This window comes from Mastigoproctus giganteus, chromosome 10 (genome assembly GCF_048544385.1).
Source record: "Mastigoproctus giganteus isolate SK-2022 chromosome 10, ASM4854438v1, whole genome shotgun sequence".
Taxonomy (NCBI): domain Eukaryota; kingdom Metazoa; phylum Arthropoda; class Arachnida; order Uropygi; family Thelyphonidae; genus Mastigoproctus; species Mastigoproctus giganteus.
The window spans coordinates 38,735,052-38,759,901 of NC_143584.1; the positions used below are offsets into that span (position 1 = coordinate 38,735,052).

General features: G+C 37.3%; 1 protein-coding gene across 1 annotated transcript in view; it reads left to right on the forward strand.

Moving 5' to 3' along the window:
* Positions 1-24,850, forward strand: part of LOC150078991 (multiple PDZ domain protein-like) — a 798,800-nt gene that overhangs the window by 64,962 nt on the left and 708,988 nt on the right. Inside the window, exon 6 of the mRNA XM_090382913.1 lies at positions 20,354-20,458. Within this exon, the coding sequence (XP_090239039.1) occupies positions 20,354-20,458 (105 nt within the window). The remainder of the gene's footprint in view (positions 1-20,353; positions 20,459-24,850) is intronic.

Below are 24,850 nucleotides of genomic sequence, written 5' to 3' on the forward strand. Positions count from 1 at the left end.
CCAGCCTTTCCATCAGGCTGTATTTGTCATGGCATGGAATCAGAAAGGTGTTGAAAGTGTACCAAAGGGATGCTGGTTCACGTTGACTAAATTGCACGCTACAGTTATTGCAAAGTGAATGGTTGTGGATCTCTATTTTGAAAAGCTTTTCTTGTCGCCCCCCCTCCAAATCCCGCATGCATCCAATTCGATTGTGATATGGTGACAGGGTGCACTGAAGGTACTGCATTCACTCTTATGTTCCTGGAACCATTTATGAACAATTCTTGCAATATGACATGGCATATCACTGCAGATGGATACATTGCAGCTAGGGCTGGACTAAGGATGAACGAGTCGCCAGCCATATTTAAATTTGAGGTCCCTTTAATATACACACACACACACACACACACACACACACACACACACACACACACACACACACACACACACACACACATAGAGGACTGCGTGCAACACAGTTTTGCATAGCATCTCATTGGGCATGTTGCTACATGCTATTTAATGCTTGCTCTCAAATCAACAAGCGTCTGTATGCTGCCACGGTAAACTCTGTCTTTCAGATATTCTCATATCCAGAAACACAAGGATTGAGATCTGGTAATCGGCTTGACCGGAACTGTGAAAAGTCTCTAGAAATGATGCGATCATTTCCAAATGTTGAACGGAGCAGTTCCTTCACTTGTCGACCAACATGGGGAAGGGCACCATCTTGTATGAACACTATGATCTTCAAGCATTGCCATTCTTGCAGATCGGGAATAATGTGATCTCTTAGAATAGTGCAGTACCGTGCACTAGTTACTGTACACCTTATGGGCCATGAGGTGTAGACTCTTCAAAGAAAAAATGGTCCGATTATAAACTCTGCTGTGAATCCACACCATACTGTAACTTATGGACTTTGTAGTGGTCTTTCATGCACAGCAGATGGACAAGAAGTTCCCCATATTTGACAGTTTTGTGAATTTACAGTCCCACGAAGAGTGAAATGTGCCTCATCAGACCACAAGATCATTTGAACCCATGTACCATCATGGGTTCCATACCAGCCAGAAATCATGGAGCAAAGTCTTCTCATTGTTACTGATCACAAGACTTTAGTTCTTGCACTGCATGAATGTTGTATGTAACCAGCGTAAAATTATTCAAAGCACTTTACGCAGTGGCGACTCGTGACTCTGATGTTTATGGGTGCTGCGTCTTAAAGTTACATTAAATTGCGTTAGTTATAAGACATGTAGACATACACAGTAATAATAATAAGCAAGTTAAAAATACTACAAAACATTAACTAGACATTTACCATTAATAGACTTGAACTTTTATTTAAAAACAAAATCCATTCTTCAGTTTTTATTTGTTGAAAATAGATTAATAACTTTTTCATTCAAGTTTGGTGCACTGTTGAACAAGTGTTTCTCTGTTGAAAGCATTGCTTGAGCATTTAGCCTTTCCTGATTCATAGTGCTCCTTAAAAATGTTTTTATTCTTTATAACGTTGAATGGCAGCGTTCGGGCTCTGAAGTAGTCATCGGAATGGTCAAAAGAACTTTTATGAGTTTTGTAACTTCACCGAGAACTTTAGCTAGATTATTTTCTGAGATAAATTTCAGCAAGTCAGTTAATTTGCAAGAATTGTGTAGATCATGTTTGTTAAAAAAAACTTGTAATTCCATCAGAAGTTTTTCTCCTTCAATCATGGGATATGCCTCAGTAGTGTCATGTACCTCTTCCATGGGCATTTTCATACGAAAAATAACAAAGTTCTCCTTATTAAACAATTTAGCAGCAATTAATCGCTTTGTAAAAGAATATTTCTCATCTATGTCAACACTTATATAGTCGCATACTTCCTTTGCTTCAATCATGAGTGTTTTTGAAGGATTTTCATAGTAGTCAGTCCTCGTATAACACATGTTTACATTACACGAATTCGATCATACGTGATTTATAAATAATATGGAAACAATATTGTATATAACATGAACAAATTCACTTATGCACGATTCACCTTTGTGTTTAAAAGAAATGGCAGTCGAACGCGGAATCACCCCAACTGAACGTAACACGATATGAATGAAGAGAAGATTCTGAAAATGTATTTATGTTTTTTATATAGGTGAAGGGGAGACACATTTTGCCCTAATAACGTAAAAACCCACACAATTCCAGCTATTGGTATTATCGCAAATGCAATTAGATCAAGTTTACTACCAGTTTATAACAGATTCCACTAGCCGAAACGCAACTGGAAATTGTTTTTATTGTTTTATGGTAGTAACCCCCAGAAATGTGCTTTAGTAAAATGTGAGCTAGTGAGGTGTTGATAATATGTCTCTGTCTTTATGGTGTTGTTCATTCAGTTACTATACGTGCGCAGCTTTGTTTATGTGTATCAAGCATGCCTCCTCATTTTGTAATTGTGCTTTATTCCCTGAAAATTAGTAAAATACTTAAAGGACGCTTCCTTTTCACACTTAAGGTGTGAAAAGGAAGCGTCTTGGCAAAGACACAACAGATTCAGAGAGAAAAGGAAAAGCAATATCAATAGACAGAGGCGGATTGGGTCAAAAATTCTTACTCGGGAAAATTTGTAGCATTTATGGCCAAATTAACACTGGTCTCCGGCCCGCGGGGTTTCCCCAGTAATACTTATGGCCAGTCCACCTCTGTCGATAGAGAAAATATATGAAATTGTGAAACACTTTGAGCGAAATGAAGACCATGTGATATTGCATGTGCTACAGGCCTAAATGAAGCAATGCCAAGAATTAGAAAGAATGCAGGGAAAATGAAAACAACTTTCATAGCAGGAACAATTCAAAGTGTAAAAAAATCCATTAGATCAAGACACAAAGAACTGGAAGAGATGGAACGTCTGTTTGGATAGAAGATCAAACAAAGAAGTTTGCTTAAAATAGAAGCAAAGGCATTAGCAATATTTTATTACGTAATAGTAGTAATAAAATACGTATTTGATTTCGATTATTTATTGTGTTTAGTAATGTTTTTGTTTCAAATATGTGTTCAATCTTGGGTGGTCGGCACTTTTAGCATTAGCATTAGCATTAGCATTGGCATATGATGCAAGAAAGCAAGCTTATTCAGCATCAGCCAAAAAAAAAACAAAAAAAAAAAAAAACCCACTCCCATTTCACCCCTCCGTTCGTTCGAAATACCTGTCCAGTTGAGCTTTAAATTTGTTTAGGCTATCAACTTCAACAACCAGTGATGGAAGTCGGTTCCACCAACCAACCACCCGCTGGCCAAAGGCAAATTTCCGCACATCTATCCGACATCCGTCCTTCCTCAATTTGAATTTATGCCCTCTGAGGTGATTATTCTGAGAAAGATGAAGAATCCCATTGGCATTGAGCATGCTCAAACCATTCAAAGCCTTATACACCTCTATCAGATCACCTCGCCGGTGCCTAGTCTCCAGACTCTGTAATTTGCAAAACTTAAGCCTTTCTTCGTAAGAGCAACCCTTTGTTCCATTTACTAATCTTGTTGCCCTTCTCTGTACCCGCTCCAGCAGCTCTACATCCTTCTTGAAATGAGGCCTCCAGACCTGTATACAGTACTCAAGATGTGGCCTTACCATTGCCTTATACAATGGAATAATCACCTCCTTATCCCTGCTAGAAAAATTCCTGTATATCATTGACAAGACACCATGAGCTACTCTTGCAGCTCGTCTGCACTGCTCAGAGAACTTCATATCTGCCTGCACAATTACCCCCAGGTCCTTTTCATTCTCCACCACTGTCAGTGTAGTACCGCAGAGTTGATACGTTGCTCTGGGGTTACTGTTTCCCATATGCAGCACTTTACATTTGTCGATGTTAAACCTCATTTGCCACCTCTCAGCCCATCTGTTCAACCTGTCCAGATCCTGTTGCAGCAGCATAGCGTCAGTATTGTCCTTAACGACCCTGCCAACCTTTGTATCATCTGCAAACTTGGACATTAAACTTGATATCCCATCATCAATATCATTCATAAACACCGAAAACAACAACGGACCCAACACTGAACCTTGAGGAACTCCACTAATAACATTAGTCCACGTTGAGCAGTGTCCATTGATTACCACTCTCTGTCTTCTGCCACTCAACCATCCCCTTATCCATAGCAGCAATTTGCCTCCAATGCCACACTGCTCCAATTTGTGCAGCAGTCTTCCATGTGCAACAGTATCAAAAGTATCAACACTTAACCCTATTTTTCCCCATAGGGCCTGTTATTTATATTGCACGATTTTGCATTGCACGAGGGTTTCTAGGAACACAACTATCATGCTATATGAGGACTGACTGTATATTGAATTCCTGATTTTTAGAATGGCATTCCTAAAGTTTCCTATATATTCATGTATTTAACTGCCTCAATTTCTCGAGATTGCATTTGATTATAAATAACTTCCATGTGAGGCATTATCTGATGGAAAAGTTCTAACCAGAACTCGAATGTTTCATTAATCAAGGTGTGCAAAATTCCAGTTGCTTCTGAAATTGTCTTATCTGCGTTTGCTATTGCTTGTAGTTCCTCCATGCACTTTTTTTAAGGATTCAAAAATTTTCATAAACGCTGTTCACGGTGCATATATTGAAGTTCCATCTTGTAGGGGAAGGTCGGGCAACATGGTTGTCCATATACTTTCTGAGAACAGAGAGACGCTGTGGTGATCTCAATAAAAATGTTGGTATCGACATGAGGCTCGAAATGAATATTCTTGAATCTTGGGTATTACATGCTGCATTTCTCGTCATCAGATTCAGTTGGTGTGCATAGCAGTGAATAAAATGTGCATTTTTGTACACTTCTTTTATTTTAGCCTGAACTCCCTCTTTCTTGCCTTTCATCACACTTGCACCATCGATTGTTTGAGCAACCAGTTTTTGAGTATTTTCTTTGAGGATTGAAAACCAAACGGCAGATGGAATATTGAAAAAAGCTCAAAAATGTCTCCATTCAGTTCATATCCTAGAACAGTTACCATTTGTATATGATCTGAAACATCTGTTGTGTCATTAGCCGTGACAGCTGCGAACGAAGTTTCTTTAATTTCTCTTTTTATTTCACCCTGGCATATTTGCAGCAAACAGTCAAGAATATCATTCTGAATAATTTTTGAAATGCCTTTAAATGCTGCATTAGTTTCAAAATAGTTCTTTAAATTGGGATCTAATGTACAGGTAAAATTTATTAATCCTCTGAATACCCCTGGAATTTTAGAATCATCTTTTTCATCAGTCAATGTAAAGAACTTTCAAACTAATTTTGAAAAAATAGTTAGAATTAATTTTTTCATAATAATTTTGATATCATATATTTGGATTTCAGGAAAGCTTTTGACACTGTTGTGCATAGAAGACTATTGTACAAATTGGAGCAGAATGGTGTTAAGGGTAAGTTGCTACAATGGATAAAAGGATGGTTGAGTGGGAGAAGACAGAGTGTGGTAATTAATGGGTGCTGCTCTTCGTGGACTAATGTTATTAGTGGAGTCCCACAGGGTTCAGTTTTGGGTCCGCTGTTGTTTTGTATATTTATCAATGATATTGATGAAGGTATATCAGGCTTAGTGTCGAAGTTTGCAGATGATATAAAGGTTGGCAGGGTTGTTAATGACAGTAATGGCAGTGTGCTACTGCAACAGGATCTAGATAATTTGGGCAGATGGGCTAAGAAGTGGCAACTGAAGTTTAACCTTGACAAATGCAAAGTACTGCATATGGGTAGAAGTAACCCCAGAGAAACGTACCAACTGTGTGGTACTACACTTAAGGTGGTAGAAAATGAAAAATACCTGGGAGTAATTGTGCAGTCAGATATGAAGTTTTCTGAGCAATGCAGACAGGCTGCCAGGGCAGGTCATGGGGTTTTGTCAATGATATATAGGAATTTTGCTAGCAGGGAGAAGGAGGTGATTGTCCCTCTGTATAAAGCAATGGTTAGGCCGCGCCTTGGGTACTGCGTACAGGTCTGGAGGCCTCATTTTAGGAAGGATGTAGATTTGCATGAGCATGTACAGAGAAGGTCAACAAGATTGGTGAGGGGAATGAAGGGATCCTCTTACCAAGAGAGGCTTAAGTTCTGCAAATTGCAGTGGCTGGAGACTAGGCACCTGCACAGTGATCTGATTGAGGTGTATAAGGCCTTGAATGGGTTGAGCATGCTGAATTCTGATGGGATCCTTCCACTTGTTTAGATTACGAACCTAAGGGGGCATAAATTCAAATTAAGAAAAGACAGATGTAGAATAAATGTGTGGAAATTTGCTTTTGGCCAGCAGGTGGCTAATTGCTGGAACAAACTTCCATCTGTTGTTGTGTAAGTTTATAGGTTAAATAAATTTAAGGAGGGAATGGTGTGATTTTTTTTTTTGGCTGATGCTGCATAAAACTTAATGCATCAATCCACAAAATTTAATGCAGTCTATTATTTTAGATAATACCTCATGATTCTTGGTAACTTTTCTGTTATGTTTACAGATTGAAAGTCTGTAGGCCTTACTAAGCTGTTCTTTAATATTTACGCTTCCTAAAAGCAATAGTGATATCACATTATCAATATGTTTCTTTGAACTCTCATGTTTTATAGTTTTTTCTTTCATTCTGTTTATGTTTGTAAAACCACTTTTTGATTCGTTTCACCACATTGTCACCTCCGAACAGTAAAAATGGAAAACAAAACAATGCATTTTTAACTTCACAACCACAAAGCCAACTTTTCCTTTGGTACCATTCAGTTTTAAAACTGCGAATATATTTCTTATTATTACTTATTCTCCGCTGAGAAATTTGAATTTTTGGTGTGTGGCGGCCTTCTTTTTTTAATCACATTTTTTTTTTTTTTTGGAGAAGAGATAATTGTGAATAACTAAGTTGCTGAAGTTTATTCACTGTCATGCGATTTACTTCATGGGGAAGCATGAAGGCCATGATCGAATCAAATTTCACAAAATCGTGTGTCTTAGAAATAATGTTTTATTTACACATCACCTCATAATATAACTTCAACTTACCAAGTTCAAGCTCAATTCGCAATTAAGCTGTAATCATATAATTGCACTGTTGAATGTTGAGTATTGACTTAATACTGATATTATTTAGTTACTTAATGGGAATTCGGGTGAATAACAAAAAGATACCGACATTGTGGCTACACACACACCATGGTCAACGATGAAATTTGCATTGTGTGCTTTACAGTGACTGTGATTTGTTTCACCTATAAAAAATGTATATTGGCAAGTTGCCAATGGCACCAACTACCAGATATTCATTGGAATGCAAAATGTGTCACTGCCAGGTGCACAGTGAGCCCTACTGTTAATTAAACTTTAAAGTTGGAAACGATTTTGTGTTTTTATTCATTTATTATTGAAATGATCACTGGAAATAGAGGATGCGCATGCTATATGAATCCTTTAATAAAAATATTCATTGTGTTCCATTGTTCTTCACAAAATTTCATATAACTCCATTCACTGTATATCTAGATTTAAATAACCGGTGGGTTCCGCAGTGCCTATGGATTTGCTGCCCCTGACTTTACGTACAGTATACCAAGGAAGGTTCAAGTGCCTTGACACACTTCTGGCAGACACTACTGACTGGTAGTGTTTCGCATTCTGACCATGCAACCACCACTTCATCCACTACCTCCGTTCCAATACATGGTTGTCCCCTGCCTTGAATTATACTTAACTCCCTGGTCACTTCAAATTTATTTATTAGTTTTCGAAGCCTCACTGATGTCAAAGGTCCTTTACGCAAATTTTTAAGTTTCTGATATTCATATAGTGAATATCAGAAACTTTGATATTCACTATATGAATATCAAAGCTATCATGAGAAAATCCTACTCTGTGAGGCTTGGACAATCAGAACCAAATCGACTGACAAGGCTTTCACCAAGAGTCTCTCTTTTCTGGCAGAATTCCAGATATTTTCAAATTCAGCCTTAATTCTTGGTTTTCACTTACCTCATACCTTTTCAGTGATGCTCTGGATTTCCTATGCTTAATATGTTCTGTGCCTGCCCTGAAAAGATGATAATTTTCCACAATACAGTAGATTGTCGAAATAATGGCACCCCAAATAATGGAATATTTGAGCTAACGGAACATTGAGATTAGATGTTTAAACACAGTGCAGATGTCTTGCAGTGCTGAAAAAAGAAATGGCAAGTCATATGATTACATTTACCATTTTGAAATTTAATTCTGTACTGATATCATGGATTATACCACTGTTTATATTTATTTTAAATTAAAACTCCCTCACTATGGTTCCTAAATTAATAAACCTCATACAGAGAAGAAGAACCTTAAAGCTTAGTGACAAACTTTCCAGGTGACCTATTACATTAGGTCACCCGGAAAGTTAATTCATATGCCCATGTGTATTGTGTCTGTAAATGGTGTGTGTTCTCTGGTCAATTTGCCTATTTTCCTGAACGAAAAACCCCAATATCTTGGGGAAAAAACCTTGCTATTTATACCTGAGAGTGACTAACTTGGCCATGGAGTGAAAAAGCTGATAAAAGTTCCTTGCAACAGAAAATAGAAAATAGAATTAATGGCAGAATACAACAATTGATCATCAACGTGTTTATGTTTTTTATGTGCAGTTAATAAAATTGTTTTCTTATTTAGCCTCATTTTTTCTTAATGTAATATATTAAAAATAAAACTTGCTAGATAATGGAAAAATCAAAATAACAATACCTTGAATCCCCAAAGGTGCCGTTATTCTGAAAGTCTACTGTATTACAAACTTTTGCCCCTGTCAGACATACCCATCTTATTCTTTCTCACCTTATTTGTCTCCGAGAATTGGCTCCTGTGGGAGCAGTGAATTTTTTGTGGTGATCCCACTGTGCAGCCAGATGCATGAGGGTAAGCTCTAATGTTCAAGTGAGTAGCTTGGTACTTGATGATTTTATTCCTTTGAAGGCAGTGAGTCTTTTCTTCATGCATCCAGATTTATTCATCAAAATGCTAAATTTCCATTTCACCCTTTTACAAGTGCGTTTTTTAACTGCATGCTTGTGTGCAGTGTTGATTATGTCCCTCCCCCCCTCAAGAAATTTGTAAATTTGTACAAATTGAAAAAAAAAAGCATACATAAATGCTTTTAAATATTAATTTTGGTCTAATATTGATTTTAGTTGAACATTATAGTAGGATTATTGTCAAAAGTAAAATCTAAATCAGAATTTCATAAAAATGAAATTTTTATTTTGGTTTTTTTGGAAACAAGAAAAAAAGTGTTTTTAATTGAAGAATTATAAAAAGCAAAACATTCCTTGCTTATATTTTTTTTCAGTAGTAATATCCTTTACATTATCTATGTTTTATTTCATTCATTTTTATCACTTTCTTTATACAAATCTTGAGGATGATGTGGGCTTCTGTAAGCTCACATTGTCTCAAAATTTGTTTTTTCGGCCACATCATCCTACACCAATTTTTGAAACTATTATAAATTATATGCACATTTGTTAGATGGCAGCATATCTCCATAGAGTTAAGAAATAATTTTTACATATGCAGACATAATTTGTTGATACTGTGTTGACAGAATGTTGAAAAGTGTATAAACATGCCATATTTTTTGGTTCTATACATGAAAAAATATGAATGCGTGTGCGTACATTTCTAAACTCTCGCTTTCTCTTCTCTGCATGTCACACAGAAAATCTTCAGTTCGTTTAGGACTTTCACGCTTCTACCACCATAAAGTTTAAACTATTATCCACTGAAAGTTCCTCCACTTGCATCATTTCCGAAGATATTCCCTTGAGAGCCTGTCTCAAAATTGATTGATTGTTTCTCAGTTTTTATACATTGGTTCCCAATGTTTAAAAACTTAGAAACTTTCAGATTTTAAGAAACAGCTCAGAATCTGTTCCATTCTTTCCTGTGACATTTTTAGGGTATTGGTTATAAAGTAGGTGGTTAGTCTTAAGTCTTCCATTGTCATGTTATGAATCTGGTTGATAATTTCAGCAATAGCTAAGTAATAATAATTTTTAGCAATAGTGAAGGCCTCAGAGATTTTGGACTGAATTTGGATACCCACTTTTTTATTGTTTTATACAATGGGTCATTATCTTCTAATTTATTATCATATCTGTCCTGTAATATATCCTTTGGTATGAGTTTGGTGTTTGGTGCTTGTACAGTCCTGAATTTCTTTTTTCATTTTCACCTTTTCTGTTGGAATTCTTACTTTGAGCACCTGCCAAAATAATAGATTATTATGAAACTTATAGAAGTTTCAGTTTTGGTACTTAAACATACAATGGATAGTTAATTGTATATGGATAGTTCACAAAAGCTTGAAATTTTCTGTAATGTGGGTGATGATCATAATATAATAGTTATAATAATAATCTTATAATACTATTATAATAATCATTATAGTGTCACAGTAGTATATACTGGTTTATTAGTATCAGTATAGTATTAAGAAGGCCAGATTATTTAAGAATGGAAGCTTATTCTTTTTGTACATCAGCTAAAAAAAAAAAAAAAAATGAAGTCAATCATAGTTTGTCCATTTTTAAACAATAACAATCCAATTTTGTCTTGAACCATGTCAGCTTCTCCACTAAGCTACCCACATGACAACTTCCTCCCAAAGGTGATGATCATGAGATCTAATCTTCTATTGCATCCTTAAATGTTTGGTTTGTTTTTGTTTCACCTGCCAGCATGAAAATACCCTCCTCTTTATTCTTTCCTCTTATTCTTTAAAGTCCTTAAACACCTCTGACAGATCATCCCCTGGGTTCATAGTCTCCATTAACTGCAGTCTGCATCTAAAACATTTCTCTTTGGGAAAACAACCTTACTATTCCCAACCAATCTAGTTACCCTTCTATGGATCCTCTTGAGAAGTTCTTTGTCCTTTTTAAGGTCAGGCCTCCAGATCTAAATACATTGTTCCAAATAAGGTCTTATCTTACCATACTTTTTTAAAGCAGGAAATGCCCTCTCTAAATAACATAAGTTTAATAACATCCTTCTTCTTGCTGGCAAAGGCCTATTGATCGTTGATAATACTCACTGAGTCGTCATGGTTCCCTGCTACACTCTAAGGAAAACATCATATCTGCTTGTATCGTAGCCCCTAAATTTTTCTCGTCCCCAACCATCTTTAATTCTGTGTACCTTATTATGTATGCCGCCCCCATATTTGTTTCCCCACATGCAAAACTTTACATTTAGCAAGATTAAACTTCAATTGTCAGACCCTGTTGTCTTCCTCTTTCAGACCATATGTGTAACTGATCATTCTGAAGTAGCTTGGTAATCATCCTGCCTACCTCTTGGTCATTGAGGTTGTCACAGACATTCTCTCAGATATGCCAGAGAAGCTGTACTTGCTACCTGGGAATCTAAAACGCTGATGGAACTGATATTCGGGCGACCTTCAAGTCAAGTAGACCCAATTTCGACGAAGTCCGGATGGTCTGTGACAGCCAAATTCCCTGTTTGCACCTTCATGATGGGGGGGGAGGCGTTAGTAATCCTGGGTATAACCTCCATTAACAAGCACACTGGGTGACCATCCAGGTATGAATTAACGTAATCAGAGGTCCAGATGTCGCACTCACACCACATGGAGGAATGTTCCCCTCTATGTTACCAGGCAATACTAGGTGGCAGATGACTCTCATTAACCGGTTCAATACCACCACTTTGCTTACTGGAGGCTTGAAGTGGTGGAACTCATGTTTAGTTTCCAGAGCTAAGTTCCAGTCTTTTTGGAACTTTCTAACCCTTCCCCATTTCTTCCATCATGCAGAATGACTTTTGAGGTTATGATGAACATCATGGGGAGATCCAATATTCCTTACATTTCAAGGGTACAGCTCTAAAACGGTGTTCGCAGGCCAGCAGCTAGTTAGTACACTGGACCGAACTCATTGGTAACTCTTTAGGAAGCTTCCGGGTCAGCGAGATCCAATATTCCTTACATTTCAAGGGTACAGCTCTAAAACAGTGTTCGCAGGCTGGTAGCTAGTTAGCACACCGGACCGAACTTATTGGTAACTCTTTAGGAAGCTTCCGGATCAGCTAGGGTATAATCTTGCTACTTCTACTCTGCCAGATAGTGACTGGAGGGAGTCCGAGTAGTGTGTATGTGGGGGGGGGGGCATTTTCGAGACACGTTATGTCAAGGATCTGGGTATATTCTTACCATGTGTAAGAATATATCCAAAACACCATATCCAAAAATTTCATTACTTCATACAGCATGTCCCCCCCCCACACTTTTCCTTACTATTGAATGCACCGTAAATTGTCAAACTAACAGAGTAAGCTTATCTGCAAAAAGATCTAAACCTCCCAAACACTTCCTAGTTCATTTCACAAATATACGTGGTCTCAATTCTAATCTCAATGATGTCCATTCCACTTGCAGTCTGCCAAACCCCATGTACTGTTTTATGAGAGAATCTCAGTTATCCACTGATTCAACTACTGCTCATCTCAGTTGCCCAAATTATTTGCTGTATGATTCCTTTCGCCTCAAAGGTGGTACTTGTGCATATGTCCATTTGGATATCCCCTGTCAGAGACTTGGTAACTTGGAATCTCCTCTTTTCGATCTTCTCTGGCTTAAAATCTCTCTACCTCATTGTGTCAAATACATCTGTTGTCTCTACCGTTCTCCCAACTCCACTAATCACTTGGAGCTCTTTGACTTTCTCTCTTTGCAACTTGATTTTCTCCAGTCCAACTATCCTAACAGTGAGGTAATTTTCCTTGGTGATTTTAATGTTCACAACTCCAGCTGGCTTCCATTTTCTAGTCACACCAACCCAGCTTGTCGAGTTGCTGAGGCTTTTGCAATTTCTAATGACCTAGCACAGATTGTTCATTTACCTACAAGAATACCAGACAGTCCCAAACATACAATCAACACACTTGATAATTTTCTCACAAACAACCCTTCAAGTACACAGTTGGAGTGAATTGGCCTTTAGGTACATCATCATCATCATCAGCCATTTTCAGTCCTCTGCAGGATGAAGGCCTCTCCAGCAACTTTCCAGTTCCTTCTGTTTTGAGCACTGGCCATCCATTTACTACTCAAAAACTCATGAATTTCATCTATCCATCTCCGCCTTTGTCTTCCAGGTTTTCTTCTAGCTCCTCTTGGGTACCATTCTGTGATTTTCTTAGTCCATCTGTCATAATGTCTTCGAGCTATGTGTCCTGCCCAAGACCATTTTAGTTCTTTAGTTTTGATAAGAATGTCCTTTACTTGAGTTTGCTGCCTAATCCATGTGTTTCTCTTCTTATCTAACAGTCTGATTCCCAGTATAATTCGTTCCATTCTTCGCTGTGTAGTTCTCAGCTTCTCTTCCATTCTTTTGGTGAGTGCCCAAGTTTCACTTCCATAACTCATGGTGGGGAGTATACATTGATTCATTATTTTATGTTTCAGACAAACTGGGATATGCTCTTCAGTATGTGACTATATTTCCTGAATGCTATCCATCCAAAATTTATTCTTCTCTTGACTTCCAGCCATTTATCATTATTACAGCTAATAACTTGTCCCAGATAAGTATATGACTCCACCTTTTCAATTACTGCTCCTTCAATCATTATTTCCCTTTCCATGGCATACTTGTTCATCATTACTTTTGTTTTAGCCATATTCATCTTTAGTCCAAAATCCTTACTAACTGTGCATAACTGATTAAGATTTTCCTCTAATTCTTTGGGATCGTGGCTTATGACCACAATGTCATCTGCGAATCGTAAATGGTTTAGGTACTCTCCGTTCACATTGACTCCTTTCTGCGACCAGTCTAATCTTCTGAAAGCTTCCTCAAGGGCAGCAGTAAACAGCTTCGGAGATATTGTGTCTCCTTGTCGAACTTCTTTCTCGATTTTAAATTTGCTACTGTCTTTGTCTAGTCTAATAAAGGATGTAGCACTCTCATATATTTTCTTCAAAATCATAATATATGGAGTATCTATGCCTTGTCTTTCCAGTGCCCGAAACATTGCCTTATGCTGTATGGAGTCAAATGCCTTTTCATAATCCACAAATGCCAGGCATAATGGTGTTTTATATTCATTTGCTTTCTCCATTAGCTGTGATATTACGTGAAGGTGATCCGTAGTTGAGAATCCTGTCCTAAAGCCAGCTTGCTCTTTTGGTTGATTCTCATCAAGTATTCTTTCTAATCTGTTAGTAATGACCCTTGTGAACAACTTGTAGATATGGGATAACAACTAATTGGTCTATAATTTCCAATTTCTGATTTATCTCCTTTCTTATGCAGCAAAACTATAATTGCATTATTCCACTGCATAGGCATCACACCTTTTCTAATGCACTTTGTGAAGAGCCTTGCCAGTTTTTGTGTTATGTCTCTTCCTCCCAATTTTAACAACTCTAAAGTAACTTCATCTTCCCCTGGGGCTTTCCAATTCTTCATTTTCTTCAATGCATGTTCTACCTCATCAGGAAGAATATCGGGTATGTCGTATGTGTTGCTACTTTGCAATCCATGTTCCCCACTGCTGGTATCATTCCCTCGCTCCTTGTATAATTCTCTATAGTAGTCTTCTGCTATTTGAATTATGCCTTCTCTGCTGTTTATAAGTACACCATCACTATTCTTCAGTTTCAGTATCATTTGTCTTTCTGTATTACTGCTCATGGCTGCTGATTTAAATCCTTTGTTTTCCCTTAATGCTTGTTCTACTTTTCTTGTGTTAAATCTTCTTATGTCATCTCTGAGTCTCTTTCTAATGGCTTTGCATAACTCATTATAGTCAATTTTCTCCCTGTCAGGGTTTTTTTTGCTCTTCATTTGTCGTCTTTGGTTCATCATGACAAGTGTTTCTTGACTAATTTTTTCTTCTTTGGATTTCTGTTTCCCTATAGGTTTCTTGGGCTTTATCACTTTCAGAAAGTTGTAATATTCCTCGTCGATATCTTGGTCCTGAGCAGTCTGCAGAAGCTCAAACTTGTTCTTAAGTTCCAGTACATACTGCTTTTTCTCCTCCTCTGTTATTTCAAAGACCTTTGTATGATTTACTCGAGTCAGTTTTTTCCTTTCCTTTCCTACATCTATATCAAGTGTACATCTTACCATTCTGTGATCACTTCCAACATTTACCTTATTCAGGACGGTAACATCATTCACAATATATCTTCTGTTAGTGAGGATGAAGTCGATTTCATTAGTTGTTAATCCATTTGGACTCCTCCATGTCCACTTTCTGTTCACCCTTTTCTTGAAAAAAGTGTTCATTACTGGCAGTCCTTGAGATTCTGCAAATTCCACAAGTCTTTCATCTCTTTTATTTCTTTCACCAATTCCAAAATTTCCTATAATTCCTCTTTCTGCGCTGTTTTGCCTTTTTTTTTCCAACCTTAGCATTGAAGTCCCCCATAATAATATGGGGTACCTTTAAGGTACCTTTAGGTACCTTAGATCACAACTTGGTGATTGTCTCTTCTCCAATGGAGCCTTTATCTCATGGCTATTCCCAACCTCGTATTATTTCGAATTACAAGAATGCAAAATGGGATGACCTGTGTGATTTCTTTTCTTCTTTTCCTTGGTCGGATTACTGTTTCAAAACTTTTTATGTCAACGTTTGCTCAGGTCATATCAGTGAAATTATTCTTAAGAATGGAATCCTTTATTCCACACTCCAATTTAAAATCTCGTTCTTTATCTAAACCTTTGTTTTCCAATAAATGTGCTAAGGCTGTTCAAGAGAAGAACGTTGCATATTGTAATTGGCTTGTTTCCAATTCTTCAGTTTCATTTTCTGCCTACATCAAAGCTCGCAATAGTTGTAAAGTGGTCATTAATCAGTGCAAACTAGATTTTGAACAGGCTAAGAGTAGAAAACTCGCTTCTTTTTGTAATGGTAGCCGAGCATTCTGGTCTCTTGCCAAAGCTATTGGCAGCAACTTTTGTCCATCTCTGCTCTCACCTCTGTCAAAACCAGACGGTTCTGTTGTCACTTCAGCCAAGGATAAAGCGGACCTGCTAACAGGTCCACTTTATCCCATTTTTCTTCCAACTGTTCTATTAATGATCTTGGTAAAACACCTCCCACCATTCCCAACATGTTCCATTCAGTGCCTCAAGTGGTCTTCCGTAAAAAGGTTTTAAGAAGGATTTTGACGAATCTCGATGCTAAGAAAGCTCCAGGTTCTGATGGTATTTCTCCACTTGTTCTCAAAACCTGTGCTCCTGAACTTATTCCTGTTCTTTGCCGCCTTTTTTCACTTTCTTATTCCAAAGGTGTTTTTCCTTCTGCTTGGAAATTTGCTCATATCCAGTCAGTTCCTAAAAAGGGTGACAAATCCCTCCCATCCAATTATCATCCCATTGCAGTTACTTCTACTCTTTCTAAATTGTTGTTGTTGTTGTTATTTGGTTTTTAGGAGCATTAGCAACTAAGGCCATATTGCTCCGGGATATGCGGTGGTCATTCCCTGACCTTTCCGCATCCTCCGTATTTGGTGGTGACGGGTTCGAACCCCGGTCTAATCAAGAAGCGTGTACTACGCACTGCTGCTCCTTCCCACCTGGCTACGGAGGCGCCACTCTTTCTAAAGTAATGGAGAAATCAATTAACTGACAACTCTTAAACAACCTAGAAACCTTCCATCTGATTAACGATCGCCAGTATTGATTCTGTCAGTGTCGATCCACTTGTGATATTCTGGCTTATGTTATCCATATATGGACAAATTCAATGGAAAAGTTTGGTGAAACACAAGCAGTTGCTCTTGACATCTCAAAGGCTTTCAATTGTGTTTGGCATAAAGGTCTTCTAAACAAGCTTCCATCTTATGATTTGCCAACTGTTTTTTGTAATTGGTTATCCAGTTTTCTCTCTGATCGCTCACTGAGGGTGATGGTAGATGGCTCTCTGTCTTCTAACTTCTCCACTAATGCTGGTGTCCCCCAAAGTTCAGTTCTTTCCCCCACTCTTTTGCTCTTGTATATTAATGACCTTCTTCCATTGACTGGAAATGCTATCCATAGTTTTGCTGATGATAGCACATTGCATTCCACGTTCCATTTTGAGAAACCTTGCCCTGCTCAATCAGCTTCAACTTCTTGAATATTCATACCAATTCCTTAAATGCCGATCTCCAGGTAATTCTCCAGTGGGGCAAAGACAACTTAGTTGATTTCAATCCTTCTAAAACTCAGTCTTGTCTTATATCTCGCGAAAAAGGATTCTGCTCCTATTTTGTATGCTTATCTTTGGTGACACTCCGATTTCTTGGCAAAATGATATATCTCTTTTGGTGATTACCCTGTCTTCTAATCTCTCTTGGCACAAGCACATTACAAATATTGCTTCCTCTGCATCTAAAAAACTTGGTTTTCTCTTTCTCTCTCGCCGTTACAATTCTTCCAAACAGCTCTTCACTCTGTACAAATCGCAAATCCGCCCTACCATGGAATATTGTTCTCACATCTGGGACGGTGCTCCCAAAACCTCTCTCAGGCTTCTAGATTCCATTCAAAAGAGGGCAGTTAAGTTAATTAATGACTCCTCTCTAACAGAGTTTCTCCACTCTCTGTCTCATAGACGTACTGTTTCTGCCGCATACCTTTCCTACAGATACTTCCATGGACACTGTTCTTCTGAATTGGCTTCTATAATTCCCACCCTCTCTTTCAAAATAGTCGGAACACGTGCTGCCACCAGCCAACATCCATTTCTGTCCAACTTCAAACTCACAGAACCAACTTTTCATCTTCCTCTTCCTCTTTTATTCATTAAACTGCTGTTTTCTGGAACAACCTTCCTTCACACGTATTTCCTGAAAATTACAGTCTACAGAATTTCAAGTCTAATGTCAACAAATATCTTCTTTCTTCTCAATCTGCAACCCAAGCACTGTACTAAGTACTATCTAATACCTTTCGTGTTTGGGGTTTTCATAAAAAAAAAAAAAAAAAAGATGATCAGCAAAATTTGACAGCTTTCCCTGTATATCCACATCAGTATTGAGAAAATCATTCTTCTTAGTAGACTAATATAATATAGTAAATGGGCCTTAAGAATTCCACTATATTAATGTACTCTGAAGAATCCCCATTATCACTTTTCATTAAAAAAGCCAGTCCTTGTACACTTCGGTATACCCCATCCCTGTAATCTTCAGTTTGTACAGCAGCCTCTCATAGGGCTGCTGTACAAATTGAAGAGTGAAATCAAAAGCTTTAGGAAAATCTAAATGTACAAACCGAAAATTTTTTACAGCATTTAAATTCTTTGTGACTTCATCATTATAATCAACCACATTTGTCTTGCAAGCATTTGTCTTCAAAAACTGATGCTGTGATCCTTTAGGACTTCATTCATATAAAGGTGTTCTGTATTGCATCCTTATACTGATTCAATTATGTTACCCACTGCAGAAGTCAAATTTACTGGTCTATTGTTACTCACTTCTAATTTAGCCTCTCCTCTCTGAATGTCACAACAATCCTGAAATAGTGATGATGTCACAACAATCCTGAAAGTGTGCTTAATTCCTTACTACTACATTCTTTAATATAACTGGATACACCTTATCATCCCAGAGCCCTGACTCCATTCAGCCTGAGTGGTTTTTCTAATAGGTACCTCTCAGAGATCATTAACCCCAGGGGCTCACATCTGGTGAGTATGGGCTTGGCACACCCAGGGTCCTGAACTGGATATCATCATTCTTCTCTTTCTTGGTGATTCCCTTCTGCTTCTCTCTCTCTTTTTGGCTGGTGCAGCAAAATCTTTAGGCTTCCTTGCACCATACGGCTAATGATAACAATAATAATAATAATTATATCATGGATTTTACTGCAATTTGACTCTTTGTTTTCCTCTGGTTCACTTTCTGTTATAAAAAATTGTTGCAAAATACCTGTTTAACTCATCTGCAATTTCAGCTGGATTGTTTATGATTTCGTGTCTTCTCTTTTTGCATTAAACTCTCTGAAAAAACTCCTTATCACCTTTCTTAGCTCTTTTTCTCAGTGATTTCTCATACTGAGCTTTTACTTTTCCCATTCAATCAATAGTGTTGTTATATGTCTGCTTATAGTTCTCACAAGGGATAGTGTGGCACAATAATCTGTACTTACCACATGCTTCTTTCTTTAGTGTTACAAGTCTCTTGTCATCAATTTTGGCATATTCTTTTTTGTGATACATTATCACTGGAAATGATATGTTTTTGGCTTCCAGGATAATTTGCTTAAACATTAACACGTTTGTCTTGATCTAAAAATGCTGTCCAATAGAGCCCAATTGATAAAGCCTAAGAAGGCCTTCAACCCAGTATAGCTCCATCCCTCCAAATCTTTGATAATACTTGGATCCTTAATAAGGACCTAGTCAAGGAAATTTGGCCCTCTTGTACTTTTTATGACATGATAAAATAAGTAACAATTGTCCATCTCGTAAAAACTGCTAGGTGTAATGCTTGACCACGAATTCATTAATATGGGGTAAGTTGCCCGTAATGAATAATTCACTCCTGCTTGCCCATTCAGGTTGTCTGAACAGATTTTATCAGATTCCCCTTTTAAGACCTTTCAATTCACTTTTAATAAGAAGCATAATCTCCTGGCCTGTGGTCCTCTCTATCTAACACATAATCACTATACCGAAATTCCTACAAGTGCATCCTATATTGATAAAGTATTGTGCAAGCGTATTCAATATTGTATAGTACATGGAAAAGTATTATAAATAAGTTTTATAAAATTTCTTCACCTATTTCACTGTTGAATTTATTTAACAATGCAGCCTAATGGATAATGACCTGTGTTTGCATATCGAACTCCATAATGCTGTGAATCACTTTCCTTTTTCTCTGGCAGCATATTTAAGGTCAAATGTGGATGGTTGAAAGTTGCCATGTTTGATGCTCTTTACAAACCCCGGGGGCTCACATCTGATGAGTATGGGCTTGGCACACCCACGGTCCTGAGCTGGATATCATCATTCTTCTCTTTCTTGGTGATTCCCTTCTGCTTCTCTCTCTCTCTCTCTCTCTCTCTCTCTCAGGGTAACTAGGGAATTTTTTTTTTTTGGCTGTTGCAGCATAAGCCTCAGGCTTCCTTGCACCATATAGCTAATAATAATAAAAAAATAAATAAAAATAAAAATTGTTTAGCATGTGTTACATTGAGTCTCTTGCTTTGATTGTGAGATTTAGAAACTGAATAACTTGTTGCTAAATCTGATTTGCTAATCTTATTCATGAATAACAGTGATAAATTTTTCATTGTTCCAAAAGAATTTGAATTTTTTTCATCCTTATTTCAGGTTGATGAAATAGATTTAAAAGATGCAACTCATGAAAAAGCTATAGAAGCCATTAAAAATGCTAAAAATCCAGTTGTATTTGTTGTTAGAAGCCTTATTCCAGTGGTAAGAAGAAAGATATTTAGTATAATATAATATAGCTATTGTTACTATTAGTTCACGTACAAGTTAGTGCAAATGCATTGCTAGTGCACAGCTAAACTCTGAATTAGCAAATTTTTGCAAAGGCGGCATTGTTTAAGTTATATCTCATATTGTGAATACCTTCACAACGAGTTGCCATGATATTGCACTACTTCAAATAACTAACACTTCACCAAAGCAGAAGACTGTTGTTACTTATTCTCAGCGGATACCACCACCCAGACGGCACCGTTTCAGGATTATTTGGCCCTTCTTCGGTGGGTGGGTAGGTACCCTAGTGATGTAATGATGGCAAAACAGTTATGAAGTATAACTGCATAATATGAGAGATGCCTGATGGTGTATAAGATGAATTAAGACTAGGATGCTTTAAGGGCTTATGCCTCAGGCTGCAAGACAATTATACTATGTATAAGTTAGTGCAAATGCATCATATTAGTACACAGCTAAACTCTGAATTAGCAAATTTTTGCAAAGGCAGCATCTTTTAACACATAAATAATAATATTAAACATACTAATATGATTAATATTATTATTTATTATTTATTAATATATTATATTATTAATATATTATATTATTAATATAATGTTAGTACTGATATTATTTTATTATAATATTTTTTTGGCTGGTGCAGCATAAGCCATAGGCTTCCTTGCACCATGTGACCATTGCTAATACTAATACTAATGATGCATTTGCACTAACTTGTACGTAGGCTAGGCTACTTCATTGTTGTGTTCATCTGTACATTCCAAATTTCATGAGGTGCCACAAGCCATAAATTTAGCTATTTCCTGACCACATTTAGATTTGATACTACATTTGCAAACTGAAGATCCAAAAATCATTCATGAACAGAATATACTGTGACATCTCTACAATGCCATAACTGCCAGGATGATCATTTCACCTATTCTAAATCTTATGATACAAAATAGGTGAAACTCAAATGGTTGTTGTTGCCAAAATCACTGATACAAAAGCTGTATGAATACTGTATTAAGTTGTAAATTACAAAATCTCTGATTAAATTTTAAAAAAGTTAACAGACAAGACTGGGACTATTAAACTATTTATTGAACACAATTCCATATGCTAATTAAGTCAAAAAATGATTATTGAAAATCTGAAACAGCTTAGGTTTTATCTTAAATCTGAAACAATAAGTTTTTTGGAAAGCAAAAATTTTCCAAAAAATTTATATATTTCCAAGAGCTCAAAATTCTTCATCTGCACAGTTTGCAGCCTCAAACCCAACTCCCTCCCAATATTTCAATCCGTCCATTGATTGCGTAAGGACTCAATGAGTACTCTTGATCCAGCACCCATCTAATTGACATCTGGTATGCTAAACAAAGAATATTCTAATCACAGTACTATATATGGACATAACTGTATAGCATAATGCATAATGTAATTTGTTAGTGTTATTCGTATAACCAAAACTTGATAGTGTAATACATATTATTGTTCCATAACCTGTGAATAGAGTAGTGTTATTATTACATTATGTAATATTTAGTTTAGTGTGTATTCTCAAATTAAATTGAATTTAAATGTAAATCATGCTTCAGACTAGTACAGCAAAACAAAGGGCTCAAATTAGTGGGAGTGCTGTGGCTCAGGTAGAAATGAAGAGAACATTTCTCCTACAATTACCACTTTATAAAATGTGCTACTTGTTTGTCGTCACATACCTATCTATTTCAGGACTGATACAGCCAAATGGATGTGTATGTGTGGTGGAAAGAGTGCGAGGAATTTAAATGTGAACTTGGCATTCTAATGGATGTTTATGAGAGCTTGCAGAACAGGATTGATACCCTCAAATGGATTAAAAAGGGAGAGGGGGAACACCAAGCTGTCAGCGGCTTACATCATTGCCAGGGCTTACATTTATGCATCAGACAACGCAGTGATAATCCCAAAGGCAGAATGCACCGTTCTAGAAGGAGGTACTTATTTTCAGTGTCTCTGTTGTCATGGAAATGGAAAATATATTTTTAAAAAAAAGATAGGGGAAATACGACCAGGATATATCTGCCTTTTGGCAAAGGTTGATCATGTAGAGATGATAATAAGGATGTTTTAAGGGCATAAAAGGTGATATTGTTGTAAACATTGATACTAATGATATTAAGAATAGATCTGAGGATTTAAGGCAATGTTGGGAAAATGTTGTGAGGTAGGAATAATTTGAAAGTGTCTGCAATTCTGCTCAGATACAATAAAAGGGAGTACATGATCAGAGTCCTGTCATTATTTGACAGGGATCTGATCATGTACTTGAGAGAGTATAAAAGATTTGCAGTGTAAATTTTTCTAAGCTTGGCTGTTCCTGTTAACAGGAGAGACTGTTTTTACATGGGTGGGATACATTTAAGAGAAGGGGTCAAGAATATTTGCTGATGCTATTGAGGCAGTGTTAGGTTGGTCAGAAAACTGCTACCTCTGTGAGAGAAGAATGTACTGACTAATACTTTTACAGCAATCATAGGCAGATGTGTGATTCATGCACTAGTTCTATTGGGGCATGCACCAGCCAGGAAAATAAGGTGAAGGAATTACAAGGCTTGCTGGCAATCCTCATGGTACAAGCAGTTGCATGGGATGTGTTAGGGTTACTAGGAGCAAAAACAGGTACACATATACCAGCTTGTACACTAATGCTGGGGGAGTGTTGGTTAGGTCATCAGTTGTGGACAGTATAGGGATATCAGAAATATGATGCTACTCAGATATAGAGGGTGCAAAATTTCAATGTGGTGAGCACAACATTTACAGAAAGTGTATAGTGTTTACTGTCATGTGACACTTGGGGTTCCTCTCCAACTCTGCATAGTATATATACTCTTGTGTTGCAGTAATGGGGGGGGGGGGCAATCCTCATCTCCTGCTGACTCCCTGTTGCCCATCCAATACCACAAGGAGGTGGACCAGCTTGTAGAGTGTAAGGATCTCTGGATGGGACAAACCCTGCCACCACCAAAGGGAGGGCCCCTTAAAACAAGTAGTTTTTGTTAAAAAGGAGCACTGGGAAGACAGTTTGAGTAGAGGAGTAGAATTGAAGGTAAAGAAAGTGGATGGCAGGGTCCACCAAGCAAAATGTTTGGATGGGATGTGGGGGGTTCAGAAAGGGGAGTAAAGTCATGGGTTCAGAGTGCCCCATGTGGGGGGGGGGAGATCACACTGTGCAATGTGGTAAGAAATCTGACAATGGCCAGGCCAGCACACTGTGCCTCTAAATACCCTCTTACATCCACCATCTTTCAACCAGACATTACACAGTTATCACCTAAATTTAGGCAACATATACTAAGGCATACACACTTCTTAAATTTTATTTAACTGGTTTCAGTCACTCAGTCATCATGCACAGATGAATTGGCATTCATGCACATTTTAGCATCTTAACCTGCATTGTTGTGTGATTTTTTTTTATATGGATTTACATATTCAGGGTACAATTTAACACATATTAAATACTTAATGGATGTTCTCTCACACTCCCCATGCTCACACATTTATTCTACTCAGTACAGTACCCTGAATAGAAGAGAGACAGACACTTTTTTTTGTTGTTGCTGGTTAAGTGGACTCCTTTTCTACCCAGCCTAAACATACAAATGAACGTATATATATGTGCATTCATGCACATTTATAGTTACAGTCACACGAATATATTCACACACCCACTTACATATGTGGACATTCATGCACTTTTATACATGCACTCACACATGAAAATATATACACACACAAACACACACAAATACCTATCAACAGCCATGTCCTAATATGCACATACACATATAAACACTCATGTACATATACACTCTAATGCCTAAGAATATACAAGCATATCAGGACACATTAATTCACATAGATATTTATACGTATATGCACATTTATACATCTTACATTCAGTTATCAACGTTTACACATTCAGTTATCGACATTCATACTGATGTATGAATGAATGGGTCAACAGTTGCATATGAGTAAAGTGTCTGCTTGATGGATTCCCAGACTTCTGACTTCTTACCAGAAAAAGGAAAGGGCACAATATGCACATGAAATTTCAGTGTGCCATGAAAAGCAAGAAGAGTTTTTTCACTGCTAGTCACCATAAATGAAACGTGGATCCATCACTATGATCCTGAAACCAAGCAACTGTCAAAACAATGGAAGCATGCAGAATCACCAGCCTTCCAAAAATATAAATGTGCATCCAACTGCTGGCAAGGTGATGGTGTCAGTTTTTTGGGGTCAGCATGGTGTGATACTAACAAGTTATCTTCAAAAGGGTTGTGCTATGACAGCGAAGTATTATTCCAGCCTACTAATAAA